At 45.8% G+C, this 13,069-nt stretch overlaps 1 protein-coding gene across 3 annotated transcripts in view; it reads left to right on the forward strand.

Moving 5' to 3' along the window:
- The window catches only part of Shrm (Shroom), a 152,360-nt gene that overhangs the window by 108,611 nt on the left and 30,680 nt on the right, over window positions 1-13,069 (forward strand). For all 3 annotated transcript variants that reach the window (XM_012375123.2, XM_012375114.2, XM_012375148.2), the window contains 4 exons: window positions 1,159-1,398; window positions 1,551-1,705; window positions 1,796-2,653; window positions 2,732-4,447. In XM_012375123.2, the coding sequence (XP_012230546.1) occupies window positions 1,159-1,398; window positions 1,551-1,705; window positions 1,796-2,653; window positions 2,732-4,447 (2,969 nt within the window). The remainder of the gene's footprint in view (window positions 1-1,158; window positions 1,399-1,550; window positions 1,706-1,795; window positions 2,654-2,731; window positions 4,448-13,069) is intronic.

Raw genomic sequence — 13,069 nt, forward strand, 5'->3', positions numbered from 1 at the left:
TTCAATTATCTTTTTACATTAAACGATGAAGTATTTATTATACGCTTTTGCATCGCAATGTAAAGAGAGATAAGAGTTTCGTAAGGGAATAACTGCGGCGATTAACAAAAGAATGGATAACGTGTAATATGAACGGCGAATAAGAGGCGCTTATTGTTGCCCCTGGCGATCAAATTGCACTTTTAAAATATTTCTAACTTGTGTCACTCGCGCGCGATTTGCATCAGCTCGATTTCTCTATAGACTTCCCGCTGTACACAGAATTCGCCGTGTCAGTCGTTCTCGATTGTCTTGCCGGTTGCAAAATCGAATCTCGTTTACATGACGCCGAATACGTCGGCAGCATAAACAAGTCACGAAGCGACGGAGCTTATCGGCGCACTTTCAAGCGAATTACAGAGTTTCACGTCAACACCATCCACGTGTTTAACAATTAAGGGGGCTTAGTGCCGGGCGAGCGTGCCGGTGTTAAGAATCGGGATCACCGCGGGGCAAGACCTTGGCGTATACGTATTGTGTGCTGCGCCCTAAAACGACGCACGCAATTAATCTCCCACACCCGCACCCTCCTTTCTCTCGGTGACATAATCGCCGTCGCGCTACCGGCTTTCTCAAAAGTAGGCCGTGGTATTTCGTCGGTCCGACCCGCATCGCGCCATAAATTCCGGTACATACATACAGCAACTGGTGTAACAAGGGAGCGAAAGAGAGTGGGCTAAAAAAACAGGAGAACGCTAAAATTAACCCGGGCCGTTCCCTTTTTCCGTCAATCCGAAGGTTTTATTAGATCGGCGCTGTTTCTATTTTTAGAGTGCGCGCGAATTAGATCCTTTCGTGCCGATGTATTTTAAGATCGACAACTTTTTATCTTCCTCGCCGCGGGAGCGAATTACGCCGAGATCGTGAGTCACAGACACTATCTCGACACTGTAAGCTGTAATCTTCACGCGTGTAACAAGTATGTGCCATTTGCGCAGAAATATTCTTCTCTCAATGCGAAAATTTATATATAATATTTTACTTTTTATTACTATTGTCCCACTTTCAATCTTATTTGCATTGTAAACGTCAGCTTCGAAATAAAAATCGCCTCGGCAGGTGCTACTTTCTAAAACATTTGCTGATTTTCTATTACATTGCAAAAATTGAATGTTGCAGCTGAAGACGGTAATGGAGCGTTGCGAGAAGATCCCGGCCGAGACTTACGAGTCACGCAACAGAAGTGGTGTCGAGGAAGAACCGAGATTGTGGCCGCGCGTGGATCGCGAAGGTAAAGCTTTGGGAGATGCGGAATACGTGGTTCCGTCACCGCCGGAGCGAGAACAGCAATCTCAGACTTTGAGTCACGCTGACCTGGAGGCTTACGTGAGAAGCTATCAGGACCCTCAGGTGTCCCAGGTAAGACGAAATACACAACGAACATTTGTACAAGGAACGAGATAAAAAATGCTTAAAAAGGAATACCGCGTTTGTAATGCTTAGCAACTGTGAATTTAATTACTTCGTCTCATTAAATGCTTTAGAGTACATCACATTTTATTGTCCATTAGGTGGACCTCTATCGCGAGACAATCTTAACGCAAGCGGGTCTTGAAGAATACACGAGGGTGCAGCATTCTCAGCAGGCCAGCTACGCACAATCCGAAGGATATCACAGTTACGTATCCAGCGTGGATTCTACGACGAACACGCCGTTTCTCGACAGGTGAGAGACCGCCTTTATACGTCATCTCATTAACATCAAACACCACGCGACGTCTTTGTAACACTAATAAGAGACTGCTCTCCTTATCAGATTGAGAAGAGACAGCGAGGCGGTAGCACAAAGGCCCGCGGCGTCCTGGGAAGAGACCTCCCGAGAAGGAAGAGATAGCGTAGTGACTACATCCAGCGGCAGCGCATCTAGCAGCGAGACTTTAAAATGGCACGGCTCGATGTCGGATGTGAGCGTGTCGAGCGGTATGCCACCTCGCCAAGGGGCATCGGATCGATGGCATCATGGATCCATGTCGGACGTTAGCAGTGTGAACGGCGGGATTCTAACTCAAAAACCTAGCAACGGTTGCCACGAGAAGTGGCAGAGTTCCATGAGCGATGTCAGCACGTCCAGAATGGACTCGCCGGCGAAAGGAAGGCACAGCCTTGACAAATGGCAGACTTCGATGAACGATCGAAACAAGCAGGGACAAGGCAGACCCAGCTTGCCGGCGGTCATCGGCCACTGCACAACGTCCACGTCGATTAATGATATCTGTCAGACGTCGGCGGTCCGCGAGAGCAAGTGGCAGGAGTCTAATATCGATGACGATTCGCTGAACGACAGGTCACAAGCGGGTCATCCGTGGGACAGTTCGGGCAGACTCGAAAACGACAAATATGTTCAACCGATGCCGCAAAGCCCCACGCGCCAGCCAGCTGGAATGGCGAGTCCGCAGAGTCCGGAAAATTGGAATTCGATACACGGATCGATGTCCGATGTGAGTCAAACTAACGGAATTCAATGCAGCAAGCAGCTGATCGCTCACAGCGCGAGGGTGCAGACTCCTCAGCGGCATCATTCGGAAAGTGTGTTGTACTTGGATCGGGAGCGCAATCAACGGAAACTGTATCCTGTCAGTACGACGCAGCCGCAAGAATCCACGCAATCTTCAAGGTACATTCATATTTTTTTCACAAAGTTAATCATATTTAAACATTGAACCGTGAATGATACTACTTTCTTTTTTTTTAGAATGACTTTAAACTCGCCGTCGCAACCACAGCTTTCGGTAGCTGAGCGTATCAATGAATTGGAAAAGCAGCAGCAGCAACAGATGCGTTACACTTATTTAGACCCAGAGAAACGCCATAGGGTGTCCGATCCTACTTTGAAAGCGATACAAAAGAAAGCGTTATTATCTTTTTATGAGAGACACCAAGCGTCTTGGAGATCGGAACCTCAGTTGACTCAGGGCTCTGCGCCAGCTTCTCAGAGTCCCCAGAGTCCTCAGAGTCCTCCGCCGCAACCTCCTCCTCGACCGAGGTTATCCTCGTCCCGAAGAGCCAGTTCAGCGTCCGACTACGCGAGTGGTACATGGAGGGAAAGAGCTCAAAATCCAGAAAACGGCGACTTGCCGAATCCCAAGCATCAGCATAGCAACAGTTGCAGCAGTCTCTCCACGGACTTGTTAGGTCCCGTGATAGTCGGACCAGTCATATCGATAGACGACTGGGTGCCCGAGAGGCCGCCTAAAAAGCCACACCTGAGAAACGTGTACAACGAACGTATGCCCAGCCCCGACTTGCCGCCGCCGTCGCCGCCGACGGTCACGGAGAACGAGGTCCACGACTGCGACGATCCACTGCCGCCCCCACCACCCGAGCTCAGCGACGATTGTTTCGCGGAGACTCGTAAGTCCAACAACATTCACCACCAGACGGAGGAAACGGCAAAGATCAGTCGTGATAGGTCATGCGAGCGATACAAATCGGAAAGACACTCCGTGAAAAGATCCAAACACGGCATCAAGAGAGATCACGATAAGTCGACTGGCAAATCCTCGCCGAATTCGACGAAATCGGGCGCGCAGGAACAGGAAGATCGGCATCAGTTCGGCAGATCGTCCGCCGTGAAACACGTGGATACCGAAATGGTGCTGGAGAACGGAGTGTCGGCCGGATTCGCTACGCACAGGATGGTAGCGACAGGACGTTCCAGCTTGAGATATCCCTCCACTCAGAAGCTTATGGTGAACGGAAGGATAGCGCCGACGAGGAGGATATCGGAGGAAAGATCTTTCGCAGCGAGACCGCCGGCGCAGCTGCCTGATCTCATATCGCAGAGATACAGCGACTCCGGGAATCAGCGACCCGCCCCGCAAGTTCCGGTGGAACCGAGGATTATTCGGCAGGAATCGATGCGAGTCGACGGTACCCGCGTCGACGCGTCCGGTTTGTTAAGAAGCGATTCCGGCCAGAGATTGGAATCTTCTTCAGGTCAGAGACCGCAACCCCAAGTGCCTAAAAGCGCGGAGAAAAACGTCACCGTGGCTCCGTCGTCGCGACCGAGTTATCTGTCGGTGACGGAGGCCGCGAAGACTCCGTCCAAGTACGTGAAGAGCGGAAATCACAGCTTCTCCCTCGGCAGCCCGGTGAAAACAGGATACGAAGCCAGCTCGAAACTATTCCCCTCCGAGTCGAGTCCGCAGAAATATCACGAGCCGCCGAAATACGTTCCTAACCATCATCAACGTCCCAGCGACGTGACGCAGAGAAATTACTACGCGCTACCGCCGAAGTACGTCGATCTATCGAAGCAGAAACCTCAGCCGCAGTGCCCGACGACAGAACGATACAGCGCGGACTCTCCCAGTTCTCCGCCGCCGCCTTTGGCGCCGCGGCAGAACACGCCCGGCAGAAAGTCCTTGCCGCCTCCGCCGAGACCCGCACCTCCGCACGCCCATCAAGGGTAAGTTTGATTGCACAATTTCTTTGTACGTTCGCTTCATATTACTTCGTGTATATCAATTACGTGTCATCTTTAACAAACCATCTTCGATGAATGCCACATTAAATTGTAAGGACACGCATAACGGTACTTCCTTATTTAAACTTTTCGACGATGACAATCGCTATTAATGATACAGTTAACATTCACTTTTATCATCGGAACTTGTTAGTGTCCTCGGAGACACGAGTTTAACTTTTTTTTCCGTGCCGCTCGTACTGCGATTATCAATTATTAAAGGTCTTGAGCGGGTTAAAGCGTTTGTTGCTGAAATGGCATCGCGTAATTTAAGATACAGGACACACACGATCCCGTAATTGCAATATAATTGAATGGTAAATAGCTGCCTCCGTTGCCGAGTACAGCATCGTCATTATAGTTGCAATGTCTCCTTGCGCTTATCCCGCGATCGATCAATTGAATTAGAGGTAACTATAAGTACACCTTACTCTGCGTGGTCGGTGCGGCTTGCGAAGATCGTCAGGAAAATCCAAAGCTCCGCGCAAACTGATCTCGAAAACCCTCGAAGCGTCTCTTACGCGTATCAATCAACGGCAACCACGCACAATCTCAGATCGTCCGCAGACATAATTTGTGACTCGTTGGTTCGTCTCGCTGTCTTGACATAGATAGACTCTATATAATTTTCCGCAATTACTGTTTCTTGAAGAATGAGAACAGAAGAAAAAATATAATTGGCAAAACCGTATGTCGGAACGGTACGTAATCCAAGAGATCGATACAATTAATTTCCATACATATTTAACGCAAAATGTACTTTATCGATCCGAATTATGCTTTGACAAGCTGCGTTCGTCGAGCCATTTACGCTCCGCGTTATCCAAATCATATAAATCGTGGAGCGTTTATAAGCGCCATTGCAACGTGAATTATGTCATTAGAAAACGTAATAGCCACATCGGCGTTCCTATAAAGCAGGATAAATGATCTATCGCTAATATGGAAATCAAAACGAGAGGGTTAACAAGATGCTGGACGAAAAAGATGGCCGTTTTTGTTACCGCTCCACCGGCGACGCAAACTCGTAAATCCCTCGTGAATCGCGTCATCGCCACTGCTAGTCCGGCGAACTCGGATTACCCCGGGGTCGTTAATTATTTTCTCGTTCGTTCGCTCGACCGAATCGCATACATTACCATGAGATTATCATTGCAAATCTAACGGTACTCGTGCCCGGGCTGATTTACAAGCATGTGACTTTCCCTGAGTTTACGTGCAACGCGGCTCTTAAATGACACGCCGACGCGCTACGAGCAATCTTGCCGTCCGGACCTCCCGAACGACATCGAGGCGTATTGAACACATCTGAGCGCTCCGGTGGATTTATCATAGCGAGTAGCGTGTCCAGCAGTTTGCGCGGCACGCTGGCTTTAAGCGATCGGCGCCTCATGAAAGAAGCAACTGTGCGTTAGTCTCGTATGTGCCGGTAGAAGGTGAGGTCGCGCGCAAAGTATATGCGCTTTCGCGAGAACGTAAGAAAGCCTTGCTCGTTGAACGCAATGGATGTATGCAAAGAGTATACGTTAACAAGCTCCGACGAGTGCGGCGTCGAGCGAACATTCTTGGAAGGCGAGAAGTCGGGCAAGGACGATTTCGCGCGACGCGAAGTAATTGTATGAAAAGCAGAACAAGACGTCTCGCGAGCCAAAGGAGCGGCGATAATGGCGAAGCGCGCTCTGTGACCCGACACCTCTTTATTCATCGATCCATGATTTTTCGGGCCACGGAGCACACAAAAGCCGATTGGAAGGAGCGAGGCTTTAAAGCGAAGAGCGGCAAAGACGCTGGGCGCCGGTGGACGGCGAGCTAACAATCGACTGATAATAATAATTGCACGCCGGGCCGAAGTTCTGCCGGTTAAGTTTTCCAGTTGGGATACAGGATGTAGGCTCGATCTCACGGGGCGATAACTCTTTTCACCTTTCTTTTGTTTCCTTCTCGCTCTGATTGGGTGACTACCTGCCTCCCGCAACGCACGAGCGGTCGTTCAACCACCCGATACGCACTCCGGCGAAGATGTTCCGAACCCGCGACACGGTTCGTCGAACGAACATTAGACTTGCGCCGACCTTCGACAGGAAGAAGAGATTATCCGGCGAAAGAGTGCCAGAAACGTTGCGGACGTTTCTCTCTCTCTCTCTTTTACTTTATCTCTGTTACTTCTCTTCGCGGTCGTGCTAGATATATTCGAGACCACGACGATTTAACCTTTCGAATAAACCAACCTACGAGGCAGAAATGTCAGAAAAAAGGTTACTGTGTGCCACCACGGGCGTGTTGTTGGCCTGTACTTCGGTGCTCGATCATGTTTTCCGCAGCGCCCGGCGATAGATGACGAGGTGCGGCGCCGTACGGTACGTCTCGTGATAAATTAATAACTCGGACAGTGATCTCATATTTATGTCCGCCTTTAAGCAATATATCTCGTGCGACATTTTCATTAATTGCGCAAATTTTGCATTACCGTACAATATTTTTGAGTTGCATAGCGCAGCATCGCGATGCTTATGCTTTGCGAGTCCGACGTGAAATTATGCAACGATAAACGATCTTTTTTTGCGAACGCATTCGCAAAAGTCCGCAGGAATGTCTAGGGCGCCGGTAAAAACGCTCCCGCGCGCCTCTAATTGCGATTCAGATTTATGCAAGAGGCGGGCGTTCTCTTTCTTTGCTCTCGCCGATAGTCGGGAATTACGCGGCGACCCGCGGCGTTATCGCTAATCCTCGTTACGCGAAACACGGGTCACCGAGTCGTTTTCACTTTTCGTCGCGCCGCGACAAAAGCACCTGCGGCGCGATAATTGGCCTGTGAATTCCTGCTCGAGCATTATGGATCCGTATCCGCGGCGCGGCGTTTTCCTTCCCGGAGAGTCGGATCGATTCGGGAGGTAATGGCAACGCGCGGGTAATGGCAACGAGGAAAAAACGTGGATTCGCGAGTCAAACGGTATATCGAGAGTCGTAAATCAAGCGGCGTTTCTCGTTTAACGACTCGGTTGCTGGTATCGCGTTAAACTCATCGCGAGTAGCAATGATGATTGCATTCGGCTGCCTCGCCTCTCTTCTTCCTCTCCTGCCTTTTTCCAGTTTTGCTTTACGACTTAAAGTGAATTTATTAATAAGCTGTCTAAACGCTGTTTTAGTACCGCTAAATTATTCTGTAAAGGTATTTTTTTGTTGTTGAAAATTTATAATCATTATTAATCGCTTATATACGAAATGATAATAATTCACAAATAAATTTATTCCTTTTACTAAATAATAAGTGTGGAGGTAATTTCGGTAGAAGATAGAAGATAATTTTAAATAAGATTTCGCTTTGAATTGCTGGAACTTTAAATAATTGTCGTAATGGAATAAGTCTCATTTTACCGCACTGGTATCTGTAGTCATATGCTCGCGGGAATACCGCGATCTCGGCGACGGGGTAGTCGACACCCAGCGATGACAACGACGCCGAGTATCGCTTACACTTGTTCTCGTCGTCGAGATTTTCTCTCCTACATACTCGGATAATTCTGAATAAAACTGGACTCGCGACGGAAAAAATACATATCACATGTCACGTTAGAAGTACACTTGAATCGTATCATAGTGTAACTTCTTACATCTTAATTAAATGTCTCTCACTTGATTAAGAAAAAGTTGCGATTACTTCAAAATCTGTTTCCTCGTTCAGAAGGAAATGTCACCTTGGGGGAAAAAAAATCTATAAATATTAGAAGACAAGTAACGATGAGACATCGCGCGTGATACGTTTTATCGATAATCTGCTTTTATCTGTAAGACATTGATAGACATTTCCTAGGTGTGGTCGCAAAAATGCACACTCGGTGTGATGTAATGTATCAGTTTCTCAATATGAAGAAGAAATAAATAACAAAATAAAATCTCGCATTGCGTTTATCGGAATAATTGCGACAGAGATCATTTCGCTCTACCAATGCTGAATATAAAAGCGGTGAAACTTGATTTTTGCGGAGCGCCCATTGCAACGTTTCGCCGGCAGTTGATATATTATTGGACAATAATGTTATGAAACTAGAGCAAATTAGATTTGCGTTATATCGCGTTATTGACGTGTCGGCGCCGTTCTGCCTGTAATTGCTATCGATAACTTAAGTACCATTAAGTGGAAATAAATGGCATAGTTACGCTCGTGTTCTTGTTTTGCCTGAGATATAAGAGACGCACAGGTGTAAAAGAACAGAAAACCTTCCACGCCTTGTAATGTCCTTCTTTGTACGCGGCAAGACTCGTTCGGTGACTCGCTTAGAAACTGGGTTAATCGCATGCAATCGTAGCTAATTTTAAGCACGTTTAGCAGTGATAGTGGTAATACCAGTAGTATCTACGTTCATTATCGGAATATAATTAAGATTCAAGAAGAAAATTGCGCGGAATCGCTAAATTTATAAATCATGCAGATAATCTCGTACAATTTGAGATAAAAAATGCGCTACTAACACACATAAAATAATCATATAATGTTATGATCTTGATTTCAAATATTACATATTATCAGAAAGAGTTCAGCGTTTCACTAAATAATGTTTTATTTCGATAAAAATATCAATGAATCAAAACAATTCGCGAATAACGTATAAAATCGAAACGATAAATGTCTAATTACTCCTCGCTACTGTTTCATCCATTTGGACAAAGATCATTACGCTCGACTTCAACGAGCTACCGAGCATATCGTCCTGTTTGTGACTCGCCGTCGAGGAAACGATTGCACCAAGGAAGCACAAGTGCAACGACGACATGACAGCAAACAACAAACGAAACAGCCACGAAGACAATAGCCAGCGGCTCGAGACCGGACGACACCGGACACGAAGTCACGGGACCGTCTCGCGGAACGGTATCTCCTCGACAACACAGTTCGCTTTACGACTAAATGATTAACACAATTTGTTTGCGCGGCAGTTCGCAAACAGTTTTTGCAGCCATAGCTGTATTTTATTTTGCATACACAGTATGCGCAAAAAAATTTTAATTTTGTCCGCGCAATTTTTTACGTCCATTTAAAGGAAAATTTTACATAATCGCATGCGTAACTTATTATTGCGCAACGTAAACATTTCCGAGAAAGTTCAATTCGTGCTCTACAATTTGCGCGCCACAAATTTCTACTCCGTCTCATATTTTTACCTACGTCTTTATTAGAGGATGTCCAGAGCATCGCACTTGATTATCTGTTTTGATTGCGACTTCACGAACGGGGTTTCCTCTGTCCAGCGAATGCACGCGTAACGTCGGCTGTTAGCCACATGTGAGGCAAATCTGCAGTGACTTTATTATTACGGCGGGTGGTCTCTCAGAACAGCAGCAGCAGGCGCGGCAACAGCGGAAGATGCGTTACGCTTTGTACGTGCTTCTGCAGATCTTTACCGGGCGATCGCGAGTGCGGTCGGCACGGCCGCGCTCAATGCCGTGATCTACAATAAAAGCTCCACGCGCTCGTAAAGCCTCCGTGCTATGGCGTGTTCGCGGTTCCTACCGCAAACCGAATAGCCGAACGACAGCCGTAAAAACAGCCGGCCGACCCAGGCCGAGCGGATATTTCCGGTATTTCCTTAAGTCGAATAGGGAAACGCGCGAATCGCCCGGCTGACGCCGGGATCGCCGCCGGGGTCGCTGACATTTACCGGGATAACCGCGACTGCTCCGGCACCTGCAGGAAGAGCCGATGTGGACGCAGCAAACCGCAGATAGCGGCCCCACAGTGGATTCTCTTGTCGTTAAACTCACAAATAAGAAAGCGGCGCGTGTAGGTACAGCGACCGCCGCTTATAAATAGATGACATGTGTGCACCCAGTTTACTTTGCACATTCCAAAGATCGATATTTATCCAAAGAAAGATATAGCAGGTATTCCAAGATAAAAATCGCGGTAAGTCACAATGGCTTGTAACAGACATGGGGGATAATCACTCCGCGGCCAACGTTAATCCTCGAACGCGATCGATCCCGCTCAGTGTCGATAAGAGCGCGAAGTATAAATCCTAATGTATAAATTTCTTTTACGATCGAACGTAACTGTGAATGGCAATAAAATCCATACAACAATCAGCGATCGCGCCGCACGCGTGAATCTAAGACTGACGTATATACTATCTTTAATAAAGCCTCTAACCGAAGCCATAAAACGGATCGTAGATCTCGATTTCATCGACACCGCCGAACGATCGTGCGCGGAGACTAATATCATAGAAATTACGAGCCGCACTGAGAGCTAGTGAAACGTCGGATTTATTGAACGTTATCGAGCACCGAAAGGAAGCGCTATTAAAGCCAGGAACAAGATTGTTAGGAGCTCCGTTATTTTACGATTGTTTATCCACGCGTGCCACGGCGATGGGGGAGATGTACGTACGTGCGGAACGGAGATGTAATCAACCTCACGAAACGACGCAGGGTTGAACGTCGGACGGGAATAGCGGACGCCGCGCAGATTGCGTGTACGTATATATCAATCACCGGAATAGCGAATGACATCAGCGTCGCGAGAATCGATAGACACTTGTGTGAATGTATAGGTAGTTTATATAAGTGTGTTTTTTGCGTTGCAGACTCGATCGTCATGTTGGTTTAGCAATTCCAACATGAAGACTTAATCTAAAAAAGACTACAACCGTCATAGCTTGTGAATCCGAATATACATACGTCAAAATGATCTCTATGTTTGTTTATAACAAAATGGAAATAATTAACACAGAATATGGTTCTGCAATTCATACATATATATTGAATAAAAGTTAAGAAATATTTTTTTCTACAGCTGTTTAAAAGCAGGCGTGTCGAGTTTATTTTAAAATATATATGTATTTACAATTAGTATTTCTTGAACTTTTTATTTCTTGCCACTAGAGTTTCTTTCTGCGCGTCAAATTATCATTTCTTTTTGTCTAGAAGACTAAAAATCCTCTTTGAAGCAAATTTAGAACGCATTTATTTCCTTTACAGCAAAGTTACGCAAGATTGCGCAGGCGTGTCGAGTTTATTTTTGCAGCATCCTGCGCACTTGAAATTATTTTACGTAAACCGCGATTGACTATTTTAACGACTCAGCAATAAAGCAGATTAAATGTAAATAGCTTAGAAGTAAAAAGTAAATCTTATTAAAACAAATTTAAAATTTGTGTGGTATTTGACGAGAAGCGTGATAAGCTTACTAGGAAGCACTATATAACATATATCAATTTAAATATTTATGCGCTATCGCGGTAACACAAATTCTCATTGACGTCAAAGACTAGACATAGCATGCACCATTGGTTGACCAACTGGATTAAAATAAAAATCGAAGCAATTTATGTAGTGAATGAAAAACGTTCATTCCGACAAGTCCACTCACCTAATCTAAATATTACCCGAGTATATCGTTCATAGACGGTGAAAAATCATCTCCTCCTTGCAGAGTTATTAGTGGTCGATTCGAAATACGGACTTTCCCTGCCGCGGCGCCTTCGACTATTACGATAAGAAAAATATCTACAGAGAGTCTACCATTGCCCTCGTTTTTGCAATCTGTCATTCCGTTCCCAGGAACGAGAGCGAAGTGTTAACGCACTTTCTACAGCGAGCCTTGTCTCATTTTTCGTGCCGCGGAAGTGCATTGATAACTGGCTTGCGCTTAATGTGCGCGCTGATAAAATATAACGCGAGTTGAGTGGCGCCCCACAACCATAAATCTTGACCGCCTTTAAAAATCGTGCTAATATTCTGCTTTTATCGCCGACAATTAATCGAACAGCCATTACACGTTTTATTATTGAAAGATTTAAAGACGATCAACGTTAATTTTTACGTCGGCATATATCGTTACTTTGATAACAATATCAGTGTAGCAAAAAGAAAAATAATATATAGCTGTTCTCCGATAGTGTCGCTACAAATTTTTATACTCACAGTGATTTCGCACTGTAATGTTCTATCGGCTAATATTACGTTTAATAATATTAAGTGGTAATTGATGTTTCTTTCACAAGCGCAGATACTTGCGGATATTTATAATCATGGGTTAATTGAACAATCTTCAGATTATACACTACCTTTGCCTTAGACTTTTCAGAAATTGAAACAAATTATAATTCATTAATCGATGCCATATTAACATAATTTTCTTGATTTAAATTCAAAAGCTATTAAGAATTTGGAAAGCTGCCCACCTAAATTTGAGACGTTACCTCTCTTCCGCATTTCCTTCGAAAGACCAGTCTGCTGCAAGTAAGAATAGACACGGAATGTCGAGACGATGGAATTTCGAGACGCCGGTACTTCCGCGTTGACCGCCGTCAATCAAATTTATATCTTTTACATATATTCTTCGAGATACACGTCATATTTTAACCCGCGCCTCTCGCGCATTCATAAAAGGCGTGCAAAAACAATTGCGTGATGCGTAGCCGTTATATTTATCTGTATTATTGTTATTTTGTACACTTAATCGGCATTATCGACGAGCGAAGGTCACGATAAATCGTGAATACTAATTTGTCATTCGGAAGTTTGGTACAAGCGTGCCTCACGTACAAACGATCGCGCACGATTCTA

This window comes from Linepithema humile, chromosome 1 (assembly GCF_040581485.1).
Source record: "Linepithema humile isolate Giens D197 chromosome 1, Lhum_UNIL_v1.0, whole genome shotgun sequence".
Classification (NCBI taxonomy): domain Eukaryota; kingdom Metazoa; phylum Arthropoda; class Insecta; order Hymenoptera; family Formicidae; genus Linepithema; species Linepithema humile.